Raw genomic sequence first — 25510 nt, 5'->3', positions numbered from 1 at the left:
TCTCGTTATACCGGCATCAGGCTGTGCAGGCTTGAGAAAGAAAGACAACATGTAAACAAGATTGCCAGATGCCAACTTCTATTTAAGCCTAAATAAACTGTTTTTTATATAAATTATTTTTAACTGATATATTATTTTAACAAAAAACTTTAAAAAAAAAAAAAAAAAGCGGAAATGTTTTGAATTTTAAATTGCATCTAAAGGGGCGTTTTTTTAACGTTTTGTGTGTTACCTTTATTTAATAAATATTATGTTCTTTGCACTTGAATCATAAAATTTAGTTCAATAGCTATGTCGCAAAATATTTTAAAAATGAGCATATCTTTAGAATTTCCGATACACAGTTTGATGCGCTGAAGATAAAAAGGTCCCCACCCCCCGTAGAGTATTGCCATTGCTCGCTTTTAAATCGTTGAGTTTGTTACTAAAAATTTGTTAAAGTTTTACAAAATATGAAATCGATATAAAACAAATTCCAAATTTCAAATTTGGGATTTCAAATGCTCATTTTCGCAGCAGGATTATGTATTCAAAATTGGATGGCTCTAGATACCGTTGTTTTATCACAATGCAAGAAATATACATACATTTATGTAGATTTTTCATTACTTAATTTCTTCAAATATAATGCAAGACTAACGTTTTGTGGCAAGAGTTTGAAAAGTGAACCGACATTTATACGAGTCTGACGCAAAATGCCAAAACAAAAGTAATAGTCCTTCGGGACTCAAATCCCTTTGGACTAATAAAAGTATTTCACGATATATTAAAAAAATTTTTGAAGTCGCAAAAAGTAGTATGAGAAAATGATGGATGTCGTAAAATCGCAATTATTAAATTTTAGTAGCACAAGTTTGTCAAAAGTTGCAAATTTGAGAAAAATTGCACAATCTGGAAACACTAGTACGAACCCTGTGAAGGTGAAACTTGCATCACAATATGTTAGAGCACAGCCTTAAAGGCAAGGTCAAAGTTGAAGAATTGTTTCCAATGCAAAAAAAAAATTGTATTCCTGTTTTTAACACCTATTTTGAAAGGCACCATGAACAACGAGTTAGGCACCTAAAAATGTCATTCCAAGATGGCCAATTGTTCCATGTGTTTTTACAAGACAAATTCATGAGCCAAGTAGTTTAGTTTAAATTTCACATTTATCCCAAATGCTGGTTTAAACTGAGAATAGTCGTCATACGAAAGGAACATAAATGCCAAATGAGTAAAATTAATGTTAATTTCCAGGTTTTGAGTAAAATTAGGGACTTTTAAAGACCGAAAATCAGTTCTAAAAAGATTAAGGACTGTACAAAACCTGTTATTAGAAAATAATGAATCATTTAAAAGAATATTTATATGAAAATATCAAATCCTTGTTTGATCTGAAATATACATTAATTTTGATAATTTTATACTTTCATTTTTGTTAATTTTTAGATATGGCCTTCTATTCATGAGTTAATATACTTACCTTTGTCATTTACATAAAGAAAAATGTACTCATATTGTGTCCTTGTTGTGAAAAAATGAAAAAGTATCAAATACAAAATACAAGTCATATATGATGAAAAATTATTTATACAATGAAGGTCGTGCTACATTATTTATACAATGCTGTCTACACAATTTTAAAACACAAATTCACATCTCATTCTTTACAGTTGCACACCAAATGAATATTTAGAGCACTTTAGTTTTTGGTAAATTATACAGTAAGTATACAATATGAATACAAAAGTAGAAAAATGGACTAAATTATTCTACTAGACTAGATGCATACACTTTGAAAGCCAGCAACTCCAAATCAATATGGAATTCTTTTTCTTTAGTTTGCAGTTTCACAGATTCCATAAAAGTGTCAATTAGTCCTGGCATTTCTTCAATAAATTCTGAATCTTCATCACAAACAATAGTTTCAGGACTTGATACAAAGTGGGCACATTCTTTTTTCTTGTGACTTTTAACAACAATTTTATGTTTCTTGGAAAATACAAACTTATACAAATTGAACATATTTGAATAAAAAGAAAGCAAAAAATTCAGTGCAATTAAATAAAGAGCATAATTTTTGTAATTATTAAAATTAGGAACTTCATGTTTAACACCTTTCCCAACAAAAATGGCTGACACATTTTCAATTATATCTCTCATCTCTTGTGTTTTTATGAAATAGTCTGGTTTCCTACCTTTCTTGTCAACTGCATTTAACAACTGGAGACCTATAATATAAAATTAAAAATCTAATCTCAGTTTTCGATAGGAAAAACTTTTTCACTCATCATTATTTTTTATTAAACTATTTGGATCTATTCTACTGAATAAAACAATTTTTAATTTTCTGCAGAAAGGTAAATGTGCCAACATTGTTTATTGACCATCATTAAAGTAAACGTGTTCTTATCCCTTATAAGATTATTCTTGTTTTCAAAGTAAGTACTGTGAATAGAAATTTTTTAAGTGTGTCATTCTTCATTCTTTGTTTATTGAAATAAACAGCCTAAAAGAGAGATTTCTTATGTTTAAAAATTTTATTACCATAAAAATAAGTTTGTTTGCTAGAAGTATCAAACTGGCACATAATTTTCGATAGAAAATTGTTTGGCTCATTTTCCTTGACCCAAAAAAATACGTAAATAAAATTTTAAAAAATCCATACATTTAAATAATTTGTAACAAATAAATACACATGTATATCACTTATATTTGATGTCATAAGCTCTCTAAGTAGCTACAACATATCTAATTGTGTGGCACTTTATTTGAGTCTAGCCTTGCATCAGAAACTGCTGGTCAAGTAAGGATATTGTCAAGCATTAATGATGAGTGAGTTTTAATTTAAATAGGCTGTCCAATCCAGGTGCTTTTTGTAACCTTGGAAATAATAGGATTTTCAGCCAATTGTTGAAAAGTGCAGAAGACTCAGACTGTGTTTTGCATTATTTCAAATTGGAACTTGCAAGTAGTGAGGTAAAATAAAGATTTTATTTTCTTCAACTACAATTTGTTGATTGGCTACACATGCATAAATATAAATATTTCTGCTGGACTGAATACTGCTACAACAGCAGTTTGCTTCTTTCATTGTGAAATAAGTAGGTAACACATAACTAGAATTACAAGACATTCCAATTTTCCAGGACATTCCTAGTTTTCGATGAAATCCCGAAATAATGTTTTAGCATAGATTATTCCCGCGAAATGTTTCGGAACACAAGTTTGTCCCGGCTCTCCTTTCAAATTAAAATTTGTGAGATGGAGATGATCTTGTTAGAAACTATTTTCCCCCATCTGTCTGTCTTTCCTACTGCAAGAATGTTGATTTTCTTATGCACAGTTGATGGTCTGGTACTATCTAGAACTTAGACTTTTATGTGGTAATGATTTTATAACTATTTTGTCAATTTTTTCTTCTGGACAGGAATTAGGATGGTCTTCGTTATCATGAAGTGTTGTGAAGTGAATATGGTGGTGGCTAAACATGTGACATTTTCTTTTACATTCATTAAGTGGTAACCCTTCATATGTGTGCACCTATTTCAAGAAGATTCTTTGAATGTGTAGACGTGATAACATCCCCAAAATACAAGAATATGACCGAGATATTCTGAGAGAAATATGAAAATATTCCGGAATTCCATAACCTTTTACATGCACAGAAGTTCCAAGGAATATTCTTTACATGTTGTAGAAATAGTCTAGAAATTTAGGCTACAAACAGAAAGTAAAACAATTACCCTGTCAATATTTAAATAAGTTCTTTGGGATACAAGAAATCATAAAAACTGCTATTTTTAAAGGCTTAGTACACTTTTAATAATGCACCAATTGTATTATAATAACACAGATGGATATTCCCATGAAATACACCTGGAATGCTTCAAACACTGGTTTCCAAAAGTTAAGCACATAATGCAAATTAGCAGTTTGCAAAAGCATGACTGAATTTGAGTGGTTGAAAATTGTTACAGATGAAGATAGCAGTATACAAATATCTTATGTCACAGCCAATCACAAAATTGACTACTGAAGATGGCAGCATTCTGAAGCTTTTGAGGAGGTCCATTTAAATGCCGATACAAAATATTTATGACTTTCGTAAGATAATTTTTGATGATATTCCATGTTTCTATAGTTGAACAAAGAGGAATGGTTTGGTTTGGTTTATGTAATTATGGCAAAGCACACTAGGGCTATCTGCCTAAAGAGAGGGATGCCTTCGTGGAGGACTTTTTAAGGGAAACTGGCTTGTATACACGCTACACAAAGGGAAACCACAAAAATGCCCATGCAGCCAGCCCGTTAGCGGGATTCGAACCTCGGACCGAAATACCAGTGTTCAGTGGCTTTACTGTTCGGCCGCTGGTGGGCCAAAGAGGAATGACTGGTAGCAAGCACTGGCATGCTGTCGGACGCATTGAAACACAACAGTCAATCAAAGATGTCACTCTTTTCTTTGAGGTTGATCATTTAGAAATTTCTTAAAGTGGAAACAATTCCAAACAGTTGTCCAGACCTTTACCATTCCTTCTGAAGAACAGTATATTGCTATAGCCAAATGGATCGATGAGTGACGACTTTATCTGTTATAACCATGGTTGCAAAATCACTTGGTAAGACAATATATGCCAGTACTATGCACCAGATGCTTTATTTAAAGGTACTGTATGCCCAAATACCAAATGTTCAAGTTCTACTAACCGCCCAGTCCAGAGGTGTAAGATAAAAGTGATGTCATGAACATCTCAATTGGAGTGTCTCAGATTGGCACAATTTCCTGTTCACAGGCTAATGTAGATTTGTTCAGGAATAAGATGAACAGAATGTAAGCGTCTGTAGAGAACAAGGCACATGGAAGGCCTAGAGCATCAACAGACATTGCATATTCAGAGGTGGATAGAATATGGCATTCAGCTTCACACCTTTAAAGATGTTTTTGTAACAGCTACATGATATCAAGACAAAGTCATACATTCCATCATGAGAATATGCTGCAGAAGTTGGTCTTCATTTCTTCCTTATGGATGACAAAGCCATTCCCATGGAGACAACATCAATAATGAGTACTTGGAGTGAGAAAGCTTTCCTTATAAGGAGAGACCACCTTATTACACTAACATTAATCCTTCTGAAATTCTTTGGGATTTCCTTGGGCATGCTGCCTCTGCACTTTATCGCCAGCCAGTCTGGACAGTTGGAAACTGCCTTACTGGAGGACTTTCCACTGCTAGCATCTGCAATGGCTGATCACCTTTCACAATCTAGGAATATTCTTTGAAAAATCATAAAATAGTCTTAGGGATATGCCAGAATTATTACAAATAACTTCCGAAAGAAAAAGGATGATATGGGATGCAATGCAGAGCAAAAGTTATTCCAAGCTGTACAAGACGAAACTATATAAATATTGCATTGGCTGAATTATTTCATTGACTTTATTAACACTATAAAATACTGCTACATTATAATTTTCTTAAAACTTTTATTAAAATTAATTTTGATGATAAAACAGAGGCAGGACAAGGGTGAGGCAAGTAAGGCACTTGCCTGAGGTGAATGGCCAAATTAGCTGTGAAAAATTAGAAATGCCTTTTAAAAAAGAAATTATGACTTTCAATTTTGTGAAGCATTCAGAAACAATATTTTTAAATTTCATATATAAGAGCAATAAAAAAATGTGCTTTGTCTTCATTTCATCTCATTCTCTGTTAAAAGGTTGGCTATTTTATTTTAATTCTTTCTTACATTTTTTATTATTCTCATTGATCCTCTATCAGGCTGTCCTTTTTTCAGTAGCAGTTTGACTCACCATAATATCAAAACAATAAATAACCAAGTTATTTAAGTAGGATTTAATCTATTTATGCTATCACATTCCCTCATATAAACTACGAACAACAAAGCCTTAAAGCAAAATGTATTATATATTAATTTCTTGCTCCATTTTTGGAAGACAGTTTGATATAGCACAAGATTTGTTTTTTTATCCCTCTGTATCCATATTTATTTTGTCACTGAATTGCACAGTTGATTATATTTATATCATTATCATTGAAACATATAACCCTTGTTGGATACTAAACAAACCTAGATATATTTTCTGTGAGACAAAGTAAAACATAGCCTCACTTTTTTTGAATTGTTCTGTAGTTTATATGAAAACCACGGAACCAGAACAGATCTTATAAAATCTCTTACCTCCTCGGTCTAATAGTTCTTTTGCTACTGGAACTAAATTCTTTGCAACAGCATAATGAAGAGGAGTGAACCCCTCACTATCTGATGCATTTATGTCCACTGGAGGGATATTATCTACAAAAACAATTTTCAATAAAGTTTCAATTAAAAAAAACAAAATTTTAATACTTTATATTCACATACTGGCTTCTTTGATAGAATGATATACTTCTGAATTTTCAATTTTACAAACCATCAAAATATTTGTCTTTAAAACAACCATTAATTTACTCTTTAAGAATATGTAAAGTCATAATTTATGTAAAAGCAAATAGTTCTGGACTTACTCCATATATCAGGCATAATATAATTTTTATTTCAGACATTAATTCAAGACAGCAACATGCAAAATATTGGTCACTATTTGAATTTAATTGTCGCTGTTAAATGCTAGGACTTTAATTTCAAAAAATTCTTATATTTCAGATTCCAAAATCTATTTTAAAATACAAGTTCAATAAATGTTTTTTTTTTAATGAAAAATAATTATTTTGATTCATAAGATCACAAGTCACACACAGTCACATTCACAAAGAATGCATTCTAAAGATACCAGGGATATTGGACTTTATATTATTATACCAACCTTCTAATGTGAAAAATTATGACATTCTCATGCCAAAACCTGAAATGTTAGTGCTGGGCAGTGGCACCATTTCAGAACTTCAACTTGACTTAAATTCACTTTACAATGCATGATTTAGGTAACTGAACTAATTATAATGTGGTTTTTGAAGTATAATATATTAATATTCGATTAGATACTCTAAATTTTATGTTCTTTGGCTAATTTCATTTTGCAATTTTCTTACATTTTTACACTAAGCAATTCCTGAGTAAGGAAGGAAAGCTTTTGCTTATCAAAATTATTTTAAATACAATGAAATACAATTAGTTATTCATGTATATATTACTTATTCATATCATGTGTAAATCAATTTTGTAATATACCATTTATTAATGTATAACAAATTCAACATAGTTTTACTTGAGTGGTACAACCACCTACACCTGTTAATAAGATATTTTTGTCACTTGGTATATATTAAATTATAATTTAAAATATTTTGCTTTCTTATTTTCTTTAATAATATATATACCATATTAATGAATAATAGTTTATGAAAACAAAAACTAAATAATTATATAAATTTAGCTAATAATAAATGCCATTTAAATACATCTTTATGAGTAGATCCAAAAAGCTGTGCCACTTAGAGGGTTAAATGTCTTTAAATGTCCCATTAGAGAGCCTTTTTGTCATGCCAGTCACTTCCTGACTGGCAGAATGTTTTCTAGTTCAAACCCATCCATCATAGAATCGAGTCCAAGTTCTAAAATATTTTAGGCACAAGGTGTGGTTAAATGTCTATAAGATTTGAGATACATGTAGAATTGGTCTTCTACTCGAAATGAAACAAACATGACTTGTATGCATTTGGATTTTGATTACATAAACATAAGGTGAACTACCGAGTGACAGGCTCTTTAAATGCACAGATGATATTTCTTTGTATGCACACATAGTATTTATTGATTAATATTATGGGAGATTGTTTTTTTTACAAGAAAGAGCACTGGGTGTTGCAGCCCAGTTTCTAATCAAGAATTATATCTTTTGCATGTAAAATGTTTCTGTTTTGAGCATTACAGCATCTAATTTTTTAAATTATGGGAATCTGAATGAGGTTATATCTGTACCTTTCATTTATACGGGAAAAGAAACTTCAGGATTACATAGGGAAAAAGTTGTTAAATCTCTACTTGAAGAACCTTCTGGTTAATGATACCACTTATATATCGATTGTTTCTTTCTGTCTCCATTATTAATGGCAAACTCTTTAAGACTTGGAACAAATACCTGTGGGACTGTAATAAGGAGAAAGAAAGGAATGGTGAATATTTTCAGCCACCCAAAATGAAAATTGTCGAGATGTTTGTTTAGCAGAAAAAGAACCTAAACTTAACTGCTTTCAAGGATATACAGGAAGTGTTTTTTTCAAACGAAAGTTCTGACAGTGATGCTTCATTTGCTTACACTCCCACAAAAATCCTCCAAAAAAGACAAACGAGCTATTACGAATGCAAAGATTGTAACTCAAGAATCTGTTGTGTAGATCCCTGCTTTGGAATTTATCACACTAAAAATGAATTTTACATAAAATGTTTAACAGTAAAATGTTAACAGTTTAAAGATTTTTAACAGTCGTTCGAAATGATTTGTTAAGATTTTTTATACTTTCGCTCAGCTTATAAGGATTTTAAGTTTTTTTATACTTTCGCTCAGCTTATAAGGATTTATAAACGTTTTACTAACGTTTATTTTATTTTAAAACTTTACTGTCCCCTCTTATTTTCCACTTCCAGCCAGAATAAACAAGGTTAGTTTTCGTATGCAAATTGATCTTGCAAACTGTTAAGTATTCAAGTTGAAGCTTTTAGCCAAGAAGGGTTAGATAGAGAGAGAAACTTCTCGCCACCTTACTTCACACATGCTTTTCAGTCAGTTGCTGTCTGCCTTTAAGGCCAGAAATTTAGTCCTCTAGATACTGAAGACATAATGTAGTTTTCCCGCATTCTATCTACTACATACATAAAGATTACTTGGTATCCAAAAGTGTGGCAACAACTGTGTTAACTGTGAAGAATAAAGGTAATTAAACCTTTCCCATCTGTGTCATATCATCTACAATTTCAATGGACATAGTTTAAAAAGTAAACTCACCTTTCTACTCAGGACACCAACATGTTTGCCAAAGTTATTAGACAAAAAAGTAATCCTGATAAGCTTGCAGTCTACTAGTCTGTTATTGTACTCATTCCTGTTAATCCATTTCTTTTTGTCTTTTCAGCTTTATTATTAAGCATTATTTTCTTCACACTTATAAGCAAAATTACAAAAATTTTATCAGCAGCATACTTTTAGAATTCCCGATGAATTGTTAAGTGTTGGCATAATATTTTTATTATATTTTTTTCAGTCTTTTTTCATTTCATCATTTCAATGTTGAGTTTTCTTACTGAGATTTTTTACAAAACTTTTCTTTTTATTATTAACCTTTTGTGTGCTGATTTTATTTATTAAATATCATGTTCCTTGCACTTATGCATCATTAAATTTAATTCAACAGCAAAATCACAAAATATTTTAAAACAGCATATTTTGATAATTCCTGATGGAGTGTTAGAAGTTGCCATACATATTTTATACTTGCTATTTCTTTAAAAATAAGGTGTGTGGCCAGTTGCCTAAAACAGTCGTCACAAAAAAAGAAAAGTATATACAGTACAAAGTCTGAAATCTGGATGTTCATTATTCGGAAAGATCTAAAATCTGGACCTTAAAACCACCAACAATACTTTACGCATGCACATTTGATTTCCTCCTCTGTGAATAATAAAAATCTGGTCCTGATTCTTAATTTCACTTCAACACTAAATAAATACCTTGTTATTAAAGAAACAATAATTTTAGCATAAATTTGTACGATCAATAATTTGGCTCCATTGCTGAGTACCTGCTTGGCCTAAATCTCAAACCGAAACATTCCTCATAAATACATCATTAATCTGACACCAACCTGGCAAATCATTATTTATTATACTTTCCTTTCATCACTGCAAGTTTATCAAAACAAGACAACTTGAGTAATGACTCATGTAGCGATGCCTAAACAATTGTTTTTTTTATGTTAGTTATTGAATAATAAAGGAGTATGGTATGGTAACCTTTTATGTTGACATTATGCTTGGCGATGATTACAGATTAATGCGCTAAAAAATGTTGACGAGGAAAAATTCACCAAAAATTTCTTTCTGTATGGTAAAAATAGATTTTGTTGATGATACCCAAAGATTACATTCAGGGCTATTTGAATTAAGAATAGCTGATTTGTTATTCACATAAAGCTAGAACCAGCACCAGGGATCGTATGGCCGCACCCAGTCACAGAATTTAGGACACAGAGACTACATCAGTCTTTGGGTCCATGATGCATAGCCAATTATGTATAGTGAAGGATAGCTAAATTTGATGATGACAGCCGCTAATTTTAAAGGTTTTAGATATCGCAAAGCAAAGAAGAAATTTTCCAATTAACAGATTTTGTAAAGAAATGTGGAGAAGCGGTTAAATGAAGATGATATAAGGGTTTTTACTGTGATGACAATGCTTCTCAATCACCAATCAATTAATGAATGGCAAAATCTGTAGTATGGTTCTAGATCCAGAAAATAAAATACCGCTACCAATAGCGAAGAAAGTGACAGAGAAGTTACTGAAAACAAGAAAATTTCAATTGACAAAATAGTCGGAATTCTCGAAACAGCAGTTACAGGACTTCAACAATGTAACTAAACAAAAGATTATGTCTGTCTATAAAATTAAAGAAAAAGTATTAGCACAAAAAACGAAGCAACTTAAACAACTTACATTGAACGAGATATTTAAAAGGTAAACAAATAAATATTAAGCTTTTTTTGGTAAATTTTGATACCCTTTAGATCATAAATATTTCATTATTTCATAAATCCCGAATTCATATTTTTAATTTCTACATGCCATCTTATTAGATTTAAATTGATGATCTAATATTTGGAAAAATCCAGACTTGTCGGGACTTCGACAAGTATTCTGTATATTTGAAAAATCAAATCATTTGGCAAAGCATTAAGAATGCAATGCCAATTATTTTTTAGTACATCTTTATAAATTATTTACCATATATGAACTTGGCTATTCTGCATGGATTGAATGGTAAATGAAATTACTGGTGTTCAGTAACTTTTATCTAATCATATGCTGATAGGCATGTTAATAATTAAGAATCAGATGACTGATAATTATATCAGATAAAAACAGGATGAATAGGAGGGAAAAAGATACATAAACAGGTTGAAATTTGAAAGATATTACATAGAAGTTTTGAAAAATAATTCTTCACAGAAACTTCTTAAAACTTTTTATGTTGATGAAAGAAACTGCATTTCTTCATTCAATACAAATACACATTGATTTCTTAATATCTATAAATGATGCAAATTATACTTCAGTGAGAGGGGTATACCTCGATAATACAGAGTTAGCTAATACCACTTAAAATTCATTTCTAAATAATTTGTTTAGTTTGATGAATTTAAAATCTTTTAGATGTTAAATAGGCCTATACTTTTCCCTTTCTTGTCAAACTGTATCAGTGTAATTCAATAGGAATTACTAGAATCACTGACAGGCTTTGTCATAGGTTTTGACTGCCCTGTATTTAATACTTGTTCTAAAATATTTACAAAAACACAAATTAAGATTTTAGTAAAAAAATGACAGGATAGCTAACACAACAGTATTGTCCTATTCAAACTACCTGAAACTAGAAAAATTTTATTTAAAAATACAAGCTTTATAAAAAAATACTTTAAGGAAATGATATTACTATATAATAATATTATGATGTAAGATAAGCCACGCTTTTATACAAAATTTGAAGCATGGAGAAATGAATGCAAATAGTTCAGAAATTTAAGAAGTACTAGTTACAAGACACAGACATTCACTCTATCAGCACAAAGCAAAAGCATTTACAACAATATCACATACTACATAGTCCTGAATTGACTGAACTACACTGAAGAGCCAAAACTTTTATGACCACCTACTCAGTGTGCCTGCAAAACAGCTGCAACTCCCTTTGCATGGATGCTACAACTTCTTGGTAGATGACTAGAGACAGGTTGTACCAAATGCCTAAGCAGCAGTCGCAGAAAGTTGAGATACTCCATGAGATACTCCAACATGGTGGTGTTTGAGTTCTCAGCTGCCACTCCATGACATTCCAAATGTGCTGTATTGGGTTAAGATCCAGCATATTAGGTGGCCAGGATATTATTTGGAATTCATCCTTACGCTTCTCAAACCATTCCACCACAATTTTGAGCCTTGTGACATGGGACATTGTCCTGCTGGAAGATTCCACTTCCAGTTGGGAAAACATATGCCATGTAAGGGTACAACTGATCTGCAGTTATGTTCAGATAGTCTGCAGCTTTCATGGTATGTTCTAACAAAACTAAGTGCTCAGAGCCAACCATGACAATGTCCCCTAAAAGCAAAATATTGCCACCACCAGCCTGTACAAGGGGCAGCAACTGTATGCTAGGAAAAATTCGTACCGTGAAACGACCATCGATGTGATGAATGAGAAGTCACAATTAATCTGACCAAGCAACTGAATTCCATTTATTCATGCTCCAGTGTCAATGTTGCCAGGCCTACTGTAGGCGTAGTTGACAATGACGCTTGCTCAACAGATGCACACGAGTGGGATGTCTGCTGCGCAGTTCCATATCCAACAGAGTCTGCTGAACTGTGTATTCCAAAGCGCTTGCACTTGGACCTGCATTGTATTGAGCTGTCAGCTGAGCCACTGTGTGGCACCATTTTTTGTGTACCAAGTGGGATAATTTCCGATGCCCTTTTTCTCCGAGGATGCGAGGACATCCAACACCTTGGCATCTACAGTTGGTTTCACTATCACTTACCCACTTTGCATAAATATTGACAATGGCAGATCCTGAACATCCTACCAGTCGTGCAGTTTCAGAGATACTCATTCTGAGTCTTCAGGCCATTACAATCTGCCCCTCTATCAAATTCGATTAGATCAGTAGCCTTTTCCATCACTTGAAAAAGTAAGTGCAAGAATAATTCCTTACCTTTTCCAGCAGCAGTTAAATAGTAGCATTCCCACTTAATCATATGCCCTCCAGGTCACTCAGACGAGTTCATCAAAAAATGTGGGATGCTCATAATGTTTTGGCTCATCAATGTATACTTAGTACTGCAATATAATTGTTTAATATCAGATTAATGATTTGATTTATAATGTAAAACTTTTTTTAAATAATCTTAATTTTTTTTTTGTTTTCTTAAAAAAGTAATGAACTTTAATTTAGTGAATATTAGTTAGTAAAAAATTCATGTCATTCGTTCAATATTAAAGAAATTTCACAGAACAATGTACTTGGAAAAATTTTACATATCTTATTCATGAAAATTGTGATATGCAATTAAGGTATAACTAAAACAAAAAATATAAGCAAAATATATTGTATTTTAAAGTTGAAAGCAAATAATCTCATACTGTTAATAAAATTACCTTTAAAAATTATTTAATTAACAAACGTGTTGTATCTTTCAAAAATAAGTAACATGAATATAAATCACTCAGGCTACCCCTAATAATTTTTAAAAGATTTCCAAAGTATAATCACACAGTGAAAATACATACATATTATAGAAGTTTTTATTTACCTATAACACTTAATATTCAAAAATTACACCTGTCAAATTTCATATCCATTTTATTAAATAGTTAAACATAGAAATTCCAATAACTTTTTTTTTAATTAACTGATATTTCATAAGCTGGCAGTGGTTCTGTTATCTAAAATTAGGGGGAAAAGCAATCTTTATAGATTAGTAGATTTATGGTAAAACTGTACTGATTTCAAAGGTGAGAAGACGTTGATCTCTCTTCTGGGAAATGGGGGAGGGTGTTTTCTACTAACTATGTCCGATTGTGCTAAAAATTAGGAGTTTTAAAATATTTTTCTCCCAAAGAAAAAGGCCTTCTATACCATCCCCCTCAAAACTAATAGTTTAGTTCAAAATTTATGAAAAACTAAGTTTTCCCTTTATTTTTTTTTCGGGGGGGGGAATACTAAATATTAAATTTTATAAAATGTTTTTTGATATGCTCTCTTCAGTTTCCCTTGGGGGATGGGAAGAAAAATGTGACTTCTGTCAAAATTATAAGTTATGTATGTGGACAATTTCAGCAGCAGTTGCTGAAATCTAAAATTTTAAAATGTAGTCAAAAATTGTATTCATTATATTAAATGGGAATAAGAGTGCAAGTATTACAGTTTATAAACCATAAATTAGCACATTAAATTGATTTAAATAGTACATTTTCTTGCTTGCCATCGTCGAGCGCAAGTTATTCAAACATCACTCAAAACGGACTACCCATAAATTTAATTTCAAATGACAGTAACTTAAATTTCAAAAAAATAAATGCATTACATTTAACATTCCCAAACACGTCACAAATTATTTGCATAAATGTTAAAATTTAATTTCAAATGACAGTAACTTAAATTTCAAAAAAGTAAATACATTATATTTCACATCACAAAACACGTCACAAATTATTTGCATAGATGGAACAGCTAGATAGCAGCAGCTCAGAAAAGCAAAGCTTTAAAGCAGTACTTGCTTCGAGGGGGGGGGGGGTCAGAAATACAAAAATCAAAATTTTGCAGAAATTTACGATATGCAAGAAAAATTATACATTTTTTTAAATTTTATTTTTTAGTTTTGACTTTGGACCAGACCAAGTCAAACTGAACAATCCAATAAGTTGCCAAAGAAAGTGTTTATATCAAGATACATAAAGGCTAGTTCCTGATTCATATGATGCATAAACCATAATCCACATGAAGGAAAGAACTAAAGCACCACACTTGATTTTCCTATCCTCTGTAAAACATCATGATGTCATTTTGATTCAAAATAAATTATACTTAAGCTCCCTACCATTTGTTGTTTTTAAAATTTCATCAATCGGTCCTCTAGCTGTAAGATAGAGCTAGCCTCCACTTCTCAAGAATGACAAAAATCCTAAACATATTATGTGTATGTTTATCATTGCCCCACAGAGTGTGTGTATTTTCCACAATAAAAATATTAGGTCTCAATTTACTGTCTAAAAGTGAAAAGTCAAACTGATATCCTTCTAAAAAATAATCAGATTTAATTACAAGAAAAATTATGCCAACCTAACAATGTATGAAATACTAGTTTTTAGCATGAACCCGAGTAATATTGGAATAAATCGGGAATATCAGAAGTTCAGAAATGAATAAACAGAAGCATACTTTTTTAAGAGTAAGCAAAGCAGCAAGCAAATAATGACAAATGAAACAAGCACACTGTTTCACAGGCAATGAATGAGCCAGTCTTAAAATATGTAGGTTTGTATAATCCATAAGTTATATGGACAACAGCCCTGATTTAAATGAGTTTAATATCCTTAGTCTTATGTATTCCTGACAGCATGTAAATTTATGCTGATACACAACATCATTTAATTCATTCATTTCTAAAGTCATAATATTTTGGCTTATCAGTGTATATTTCTAGGGATAAAGTATATATTTATTTATAATTAACACATTAATTAATTATCAAGACCAAATACTATAAGATGTGATATGTTTTGAAAAATAACTTTAGCCTACATGTCTTTTTGTTAAGCCTACCAGATAACGCATAAGCTCAGGAAATTAAATTAGTGATTAAACTCAGAAATTTATTTGTTGGCAATCACCATGAATTTCTAGTATTTGCTATATCAAATACATTTTTTAGATCTCTGTGTAATTTATCACTTAAAAAAAACTCTGCATGTAATATAAAATTTGCGATAAGTTGAGTTTATGAATATATTATTTCAATTTTTAGTTAACCACTTTCATCATTAAAGCCATCAGGTAGCTTTCCCCCTTTAACAAATGCATACGAATAAATAACATATACCTTAAGATTAGACTGGATTTTAATGTTTTTAAATCAGAAAATTAGGTAAATTGCTTGTTTGGCCTAAATTAATACATACCCAAATTAATCAGAACTGATGGTTTACCCTTTTCATAAACACAGAAACTGCATTAATTTTAAATACCTGATATACTAATAATTCTCATACAAAGTAAGTGATGAATGTAATTTTCCAATAATACACATTTTACATTTTTTTTAAATTTAATTTTAATTCATCTGGATGTTTTATACACAGTGATATTCATTCACAAATAAAATGATATTCTGAATGTTTTTATTATGCACAATACTACGATTTTGAAAGTGCTTATGACAATGAGATTTCATTCACCAAACTAGCTAATGAAGTTACATTTGGCATGCTATTCCATGGAATGTTCTCAATGTAATTGGCATATTAACCCCCTCCCCAAAAAAAAATCAGCCCAGCTGTTCCACCCTATGCTTAATTAAATATAAAACTGGCAAACAAAAACACACATAAAGAAAAACCTTTTCCAGTTTCGCTTAAGAGAATGTGAGCACAAAAGTAACTCTCTGCTAAACACGCTTCATGCAGAGGAGTACGCTGTCTATCATTTTTCGCATTTATGTCTTTGCCACATGATCTTACAAGATCCATCAAGTCCCCATATTTGTTTTTTTTACAACTTTCATGCAGCTTTGTGTTCCCTAAAAAATTCAATTATTAGTAAGATGAACATCTCATAGTTTGGTTTTAATACCTAGTATATTTTATAGTAGTTTTGAATATGATTGAAGCAATGTAATGAATATTTAATAAATCAATGAGTACTGAATATTATTTTTACAAAATTAATAATGATTGAAGCAATTTAATGAATATTTAATAAATCAATGAGTAATAAATACTATTTTTACAAAATTTATAGCAAAATTTCTTTACTAAAATATAATTTTGTTTGCAGTGAAAACTGCTAAGTTCACTTTAATGTAATTACTCTTTTAATAACTTTCAACATTACTTAAAAAGAATTAGTTTTCTTGATATCCAGATTTATTAGTAAAAGTATTAATTAACTATGTATGAAGTTACACTTTACATGACTCTTTTACATTTAATTTTGGACGATTCTTTTATATTTAATTCATGCCACAGTTTTGTAGTTTTTTATAGCATAATTAAATCAGACCCAAAATAATAAAAAAACACCAAATTTAAGACGGTTAGAACAGTTGCAGAATATTTAAAATAATACATTTTGCAAATTTTAAAAAGAGAAAAATAGAACTTCCAAGGAAAAAAATTCATAAATAACAATTTCACTTGCATAATTATGATACATAAAATTAATTTAAATAACTTACATGGGAATAATTAAGTTATGAAACAATATAATATGAATAGTATGCCTTTTAAACTAAGATTTCAAATTTAAAGCATTTTTAACTATTTACATGTAAAATCTTTGACTAATCCAAATTAGTATCTTGAAAAATGGAAACAATAATTCATCTAAATTATTAAAACAAACCTTTTACACTTGATTTTACAACAAGGTTTCTGTTGCATGATCTACTTGTTGATCTGAAAAATATGTAAATACAATTTTTTTAACTCATAAAAAATTGAGGATTATTTCATATTTCATAAGCCACTCTTTTGTCAACAAACTCAAAAAAATACTATATACCATATGTGTTTATGTATATTTTCACATGTCATTCCAACTAAAAATTTTGAAGAAAAAAATATCAGAAGTATAAATTATAAAAAAGTATACTCACCCATTTTTTTCTTGTGTATTTGTCTTTTTACTTTTATCACTAGGAAACATAAAAACATCAACCTAAATAATAATAAAAAAATAGATCATAAAATTTATACTGTGATTTTTTTTTATGATTAAGTTGTTAAATTATTAATAAAATAAGTACATGTTGAGACATGTGTGCATGTATACACATATATATGCCTTAATTTTATTTAGAAGATTCTTTTTCTCATATATCATATTTTGACATAGCTTTTTTATTACCTTTTATACATTTTTAAACATATCATAAATTTTCCTAACAGCTGTTAAATTAATAAAATATATACATACTTAGAAATGTGCATGCATATACACAAGTGGTATAATTCTGAATTAAATCTTAAGGGCACCAAACTTTTTATTTAGAAGATTCTTCTTCTTCCATTCAGATGCAAGTGTTTAGTTATCTTCCCTATATTTCTGAAGAATTAACAAATTAAATAACTAATTAGCTACTTAAATCTTTCAGTAATAATTGTGAAATAAAATTTTCTTCAAATCAAAAAAATTTTTTTTTTCTATTGACTTGTCTCTCTTTCGCAGGGAAGTTGGATACTTCAAGTGATAACACCGAACAAGTATTAATTTAGAAGTCAAACAACAAAAATAAGCATTATGTTTTCAAATTTCACAGTATTGAACTTTTCCAGTATTGAAATTTGAAAACATAATGCTGATTTTTGTTGTTTGACTTCTAAATTAATACTTCAAGTAATGGTATGATATACTAGAACAAGGGCTTCTTAAACCTTTTTCAATCGTGACACCGTTTTGTCACTGAGATTTTTTTCATGACTCCAGATATTAAATATAAAATAAAGATATAAAGATAAATATCCTCCCATAAATAATTTACTTCTTTGGTAAACAATATACATACAAAAAGTAGTTTTAGGATTTATTTTAAGCAAACAAAAATTAAAGAAAATTCTAATGAGACAGATGTGCTCGTTTTCTGCTACATAACAAATTAAATGTTGGTGTGATATTTGACATCGTTGGACACAAAGCATCTTCAATATGTTTCAACATTGAATGATATTTGGTCCTTGTGAAAACTTAAGTTTCAGGTTTGAATCGTTAGATAGCTTTACAAATTCCTTTTGGCCTTTATATAACAGGTAATTAATCTCATTAACATAAATAAATGCAATGTCTTTATAAGTCTAATCTCATTAATGACAATTAATGAAATTTCTTTAAAAGTCTTAGGAATGCAGTTTCTTTAAATTCAACTATCGAATTAGATTTTTGTGACCCCAAAATTTTTATTTGCCACACCATTTGGAGTCATGACCTATATATAGTTTAAGAAACATCATTCTAGAGGTAATGTAAGAAGGGAAAATCCTATAAGCTTGCCGCATTTGTGTACTTTGCCATAATTAATTAATTCATATGTACATACCAACTTAAATCATAAATATACATTTTTATTTAACAAAGATACTCATATTTATTTCTAATTAAAAGGCCAAAAATAATTCTGGTACATGCATTCCACTTTAGCTATACTTTTTCACTTATTTAGTGAAAATACATGCAGTACTTAATAACATTATAAAAATACCAGAATACATGCATAAGTTAAGTATGAAGTAAAATATACTTCATATTAATTATATAATAATACATTCAACATCAATATTATAACCTTTACGGTAATATAAAAATATGCTATTTTTAGGAGAAAAGGTAGATCTGGTGCTAAAATTAGATTATGAATCATAACTTAAAATTAAATTAACTAGAAATACCTCGGTGACTGCGAAACTCTTATGATTTTTTTCACAGAGAGGAGGAAAAAAAAAAAAAAAAAGGATTTATAACTTTTTTTTAAAGACAATGATGGGCCTTCAGTTGACCACTACTAAAGCCAGAAGTGGTGGTCACTTTATCATGGAAGTACCTAATAAGTGGGCACCTTTGCCTCCTATAAAGGGATGGACAATTATAGCCATGCCTTCTCTGGGATAGGCTCTTTGGTATTGCAATCAGCTTCCCTAACCACTATACTGTCTGGGTGATGGATTTATAAAAATAGATGAAATAATATAAAAATACTACATATTAATAAAATAATTCAATTTTAGATACTAATAAGCAAATACTTAAAATATAGAGATAAAGGAATATAACAGTGAAGGACACATAAAACAGAGCATTTTTAGTATAAAACAAACTAATCTAAATCACATACTACACACCGCATGCCGATAATACTATCTAACATGATTTTATAGTTTGAGGGCCAGGAAAAAAATGGCCTATTACTTAGAATGACTTTTTGCCTGGACTTCTAATAATATGCTTTTTTTTTTTTTTTTTTTTTATTTAAGTAAGTATAATATTTAAATAAATAAAATAAAATTATGACTAATAATTCTCATTAAATGCTAAAAATAAATTTTAAAGAAACAATACAAAATGATAAATATCATTTTATAGCTATGAAATGCATTTTTAAACTAATGCTTAATTTCTGGAATAATTATTGATAGTCCTACTTTCAATATAATACAAAGATTTGTATCTTCAGATACTGTTTTCTCCACAGATAAAGATACTTTATAAAGATATCCAAATTCTCCAAAGCATTCTTTTTGAGAACTTTCTTCATAGTAAAGCAACAGCATACTAATCCTCTTTCGGTAAATCAATCAAGAGTATGGTAAGTTAAAAAAAATTTCTTCTACTTGGAGGCTAAATGGGGTTATTACAGAAGTTGCAATCGATGGAAAATATGTTTGTCTACCTCTCCTTAGAAATAGATAGCTTCCATTTACTATTAGCCTTCTTGATTGACAAATACTAACCTATTTGATGTATTGGAATATAGCTTTATAGTCTAGGGAAGGAGAACGATTTTGATCACTTTCTGGGTTTATATATGACCAGATATTCAAAGTCAGCATCTTAAATTCGACTTAATACCAATATGCACTACATGGAAATGAATCCAAAAAATCCTGGGATCCAAAAAACTTGACAAAGTAAGGAAAGTCACCCATTATCCAGGTGACTTACTAATAAACTTTGACTATACATACTAAAATTTTATGTCAGTAGGAGCTACATGATTATTCACAAGAAAACTAGATTTTTATACCTTTTGAAAAGCAGCAAAACAATTTTTGAACACAGAGAAACATTTGAACCAGTTAACAAGAATTTTGCATTTTTTTAATTAATACAACTGTTTATTAACAAAAAAAGAAGCAGTTTTTTTATCTTGCTATCTATTTGAAATACATCCCTATATTATAAGCATTTTAAACTTTTGCATGATGTACCAATTACATTAGATAAGTTCCACTGCGTTTAATCTTAATACGAGGGAAGAAAGTTAGATAGAATTTTTATTTGTTATAAACTCACAAGAAAAATTTTAACTTGCTTAAAAGAAAAATTATAAAATCCCATATTTCTTATTCATGTCATTTTCAATTTTATACTCTATCCACTTTGACATAGGGAAAATAAATCACACTGCAAATAAGAGTTAATTTGAAATAATAAAAATTAAAATTATCAAAAGGTTTCCAAAGGTAATACATACAATTTTCTTCAATGTCAGTACGTCATATGCTTGAAGACGATGAATATGGTAAATCATTTCTGTCATCTTTCGTTCACATATTTTAGCTTGCAAGAACTTCAGTGGTGATGACTGTATAAATATCCTTAAATTACTTGGTGAAGCAAATGCATCTATAATATATATATATAAATGAGACATAGACAGAAGAGGAAATCATTGTAGATAACTATGCAGAAACTATTATTAATATAAAACTGACACTTTAAAATTACTTTCTATTGAGAATACAAACCTTTGCAATATGTTACTATAGTCTTAGCAACATCATGTAAAGAAGGGTTATTAAATGCTTCTGCATCAAAAGTGTTAGGTCGCCACTGAATAATGCATTTAACAATTAAACACAACATGTCATGTAAAAGTTGACAAACACCCTAGAAAGACAAAAAGTAGGCAAATATAAAATTAATTTATGTTTAAAAAATAATAATAAACAGGGCAATATTCCCTGACAATAAGAGCACAGAGAAAACAGGGCATTAAAAGCATAAATTGCTATTTAATAAAATATTTTCACAATTTTTTTACATTATGCAGTGTTTTGTCAGAAACATTAAAACAAAATCATTTTATCCATTTCTTTCAATTAACTTTATTATAGTTGCCTTGTCCATATTTAATAAGTACACACAAGACAACTATAGACCATCTTTCCTATTTTTGGTCAAACAAAAGTAAAATAAAATAAATAAATACTTTAACTTGCTCTTCTTTTGAATTCTGTTTAGATGCAACTTTCTTGCTTTCTCAATCACTTAGATGACTTTACTGTCTGATTAACGGAACATGTCAAAATTTAATTATATCATGTGCTTTGACTCAAAAAGACTAAGCAATTAACAGTGCTATTTTGTTATACTTTTACAGCAAAAGACAAAGCACACATTCCATATTTGTTACTGTCTGACAAACACATAAATATTTTATAATGTAGGTTATAATTTTAAAATATTCCAGTACTTTTGCCTTTACAGCAATTAATTGAGAATAAAGAGCAGCATGTGCAATAATGTCTCTCCTTTACCATGAAAATCAAGATATCTTATGATGCATAAATCAAAGACTTAATGAATATACTTCATTCATTTCACAAAGTTAAAATAAGTGAACATACCTTTCTATTAAGAATTTGACATTATTTCTCCTAATGAAACCTCGAAAATGACATGGAAAGTTTATTGGAAGAATGTTGCTCTTTTGGACAAAATTGTTTGAATGATTTGGAAGGCTCAAAAACGACTTGGTAATAAAAAATTGCTTTGAACAGCTAACATCTCAAAATAAGAATGTTAAAAATGCATAAGAAATTATGATAACAGATTAACATCACACAGATGAAAAGACAGCAAAAAAGGCTAGAATTTCAATAAAAAATTGCACAATTCTAACACATAATCTGAACACGTGCAATAATGAGCGGATGTAAATGAGTGTTAAGAATGAATGATAATGTGAAATAACTTTGCTAACACAAATTTCAATGCTGAAAATCATCACAGAAATATAATGTTTAATAACCAAATCAAATGTCATATATCAATGAAGTAGTCTCTTATCAATTTTGAAAAGAGCAAATGGATACTCAATGAATAAGGCAATAAATGCCTCTCCCCCCCAAGTCAAAAGCTATGGTTCCTAAATTCACATCATAAAATTCTATATACTTTAAGAAACACTACCTACCAGCAATGTAATGTTTAAAAAATGTTTGCATTGAACATTTAGTACATACTTGTATCTAAAGAATGAATCCTTCAAATCAATTCTCTTGCATATTATGATAGTCACCAGTGACCTGCAGACTGAGAATCTCCGATGATCAACACAAGGGTCAAATGCAAGGGATGGTGTAGTAGTTTAGATAGATTTTAAAAAGAAGGACATTGCTGTCTATCAAGGTTGCTGCTGGTCATTGGCGAATTACAGGTTCACAGTCCTTAGCTTTTAACTAAAGGTCATCGACTCTATCAAAATTAAACTAGAGGATATCAGTTACCTTCAAGGTCACTCATCATTAATGTTAACAAGGACACAGGTATCCTGTGGTTTGTCAATCATTGTTATTGTGAAGTGCAATATTCAGCAGTGGTAGAAGTTGTAAAGCCACAGGCAGTTCAATATAATGAAATGCTGCAAAATTTGGAAAAAAAAAACCCCTCTGCAAACGATATTTCAAATGTCAGAATTGAGCCAAACGACACGTGTCCATTGAGACAGTATGTCTTGGGAATTAATTACAGTAGTTTATCCTAAGTTGTCGATGTGAGAACTGTATGGTAAATTTACTTACTAAAATACAATTTAATTGAAGAATAGCAGTGCCCATTAACCTTTTCACATAAGGCACTTTTCTGTTTTGGAACGGGATTCAGGGATGTATGTATGTATATACACTGCACAAAAACAACAAAAAAAGAGAGGGACAGTTCTATATCCTCTCATTCTACTGGGCTGATTGACAAAATTCAACTTTGAGCTTTTCATATGTTGAAAGCACAACTTTAGATATATGTTAGATTTATATATAGCATTGTTCTAGCATAAGTATTTTGACACAAAATCGGACTTTTTCTGAAGTAACATACCACTTTTTTTCCCATATTTCTTTTCTATGACTCAAATTATGCCAGACTGTCAAGTTTTCTAAAAATCCTACGAGTAGTTTTTAAAAAATTAGCTCTCAAAATTTTAGCTGCTCAATGTTAATTGAGTTTGGTATATGTTTATTAATATCTCTTTTTTAGTGAATTCATTTGATTCTTCCTTTCACATTTTGAAATTTAGGTTCATTCCAAATAACATTCGTCTATTTTTTATTCATCTATTATTTATTTTTAAAATAATTTTTATAAATTTTTCAAAAAAAATTTGAATTATAACCTATAATATCTTTGCCATCGCAAAAAATTAGTGTTTGTCATAAGCAATAATAACACCAAATATGGTTTCCGCATCTTGTTAAAAATTATTTGAAAGTATGAACGAAATTTTTTCTGCTCCTATACAATGAAAAAAGAAACGAAAATAGGTTGCTATGAATTAAGAAGTTTGCCAAGTAAATTATTCTTGCTGCAAACTGATAAAAATGTGCAAGATAAATTTTTTAATTTCTCACCAAAAATTACAAAATTTAATATCTAGGCATAATTTGAGTCATAGAATCAAAATATGGAAAAACATTGGCATGTTATTGCCATTGGAGGCAGGCCAAATACAAGTGCAAGTGGCTACAGAGCTAAATGTAATGCCCAATGCCATCTGCAATTTGTGGAAACAGTTTCAGAACACTGGATCCATATCAAGTCAGCCAAAATCTACAATGATGAATGAAAACCGTTATTTGGCACTTTCAGCATGATGACACAGGACACCTGCAGCTTCACAGTTCTCATATGAGCTGTACTGCCAATGAAAACTGAGTTTCATGGTTTACAGCTGCCCAAAGGCTTCACGAGATAAGGCTGTATGCCAAAAAACTCGCTGTTTGTGCCCTGCTCATTGCAGCACACAAGAGAGTGAGTGTGTTTAGCAAGATGCAGACAACATTCACCTTAGACCAGACTTCAGTGGAGCACACCATGCTTTTTACGGATTAGTCGAGATTGAGCTTGAACACTGATTCTTGGCATACCTGCATCTGGAGAGAGCCTGGAACACAATACCATCCCTCTCTTAAAAGGGAAAAGGATCATTATGGTGGTGGAGGTGTAATGGTTTAGGCAGGCATTAAGTTGAATGGCTGCACAGCCCTGTATGTGTCTGGCAAAAAAGGGATCTTAGAGCTCTATGTTCGACTTTTCAGAGGTACAGTTGGTCCTGTGTTCCTGTTAATGGATGACACGATTTGTCCACACAGGGCTCACAGCTGGTCGATGATTGCTTGGAAAGTGAGGATATTCCATGCATGGATTGGCCAGCCAGATCTCCTTACCTTAACCTAGAGAGCATGCCTGGATGCTCTTGGGAGGGCAATTACATATCACTATCCCTCTCTGAGAACCATTCTAAAGTTGAAACCTTCCTTATTGCAGGACTGGGATCGACTGCCACAGGGATTCCTCAACTGCTGCACTGGAAAGGTTGTGGGAAGCTGCGAAAACAAATCCAAATGTAACTGCCATGATTGCTACTTCAACCGCAAAAAGAATCAGAAAATCCAACAGCATTTAACTCCCTCACAGCAACTTCAATCAAACAACCATCACTTCAGTATGCATGGGCCCTCAATAGACTGTGACCTATACCAGCAGTCTTGATTTACCCAAAAAGTGAACAAAAACACAA

At 30.5% G+C, this 25510-nt stretch overlaps 1 protein-coding gene across 4 annotated transcripts in view; it reads right to left on the bottom strand.

The window, feature by feature from the left end:
* Nucleotides 1–1554: 1554 nt before the first annotated feature.
* The window catches only part of LOC118201739 (SMC5-SMC6 complex localization factor protein 1-like), a 109623-nt gene continuing 85667 nt past the window's right edge, over nucleotides 1555–25510 (bottom strand). For 2 of the 4 annotated variants that reach the window (XM_085813412.1, XM_085813414.1), the window contains exons 6-12: nucleotides 21459–21600; nucleotides 21185–21336; nucleotides 17597–17658; nucleotides 17344–17396; nucleotides 16328–16519; nucleotides 6190–6303; nucleotides 1555–2213 (exon numbers count right to left, since the gene is read on the bottom strand). In XM_085813412.1, the coding sequence (XP_085669538.1) occupies nucleotides 1750–2213; nucleotides 6190–6303; nucleotides 16328–16519; nucleotides 17344–17396; nucleotides 17597–17658; nucleotides 21185–21336; nucleotides 21459–21600 (1179 nt within the window). In that variant the 3' untranslated portion in view covers nucleotides 1555–1749. The remainder of the gene's footprint in view (nucleotides 2214–6189; nucleotides 6304–16327; nucleotides 16520–17343; nucleotides 17397–17596; nucleotides 17659–21184; nucleotides 21337–21458; nucleotides 21601–25510) is intronic. The other 2 variants (XM_085813413.1, XM_085813415.1) reach the window with 2 other exon arrangements.

Source organism: Stegodyphus dumicola, chromosome 3 (genome assembly GCF_044657685.1).
Source record: "Stegodyphus dumicola isolate Sdum_Otavi_A_Nest chromosome 3, ASM4465768v1".
In the NCBI taxonomy this organism is placed as follows: domain Eukaryota; kingdom Metazoa; phylum Arthropoda; class Arachnida; order Araneae; family Eresidae; genus Stegodyphus; species Stegodyphus dumicola.
Note: the sequence above shows the minus strand (reverse complement) of the source record. Positions and strands in the feature narration are given on the sequence as shown.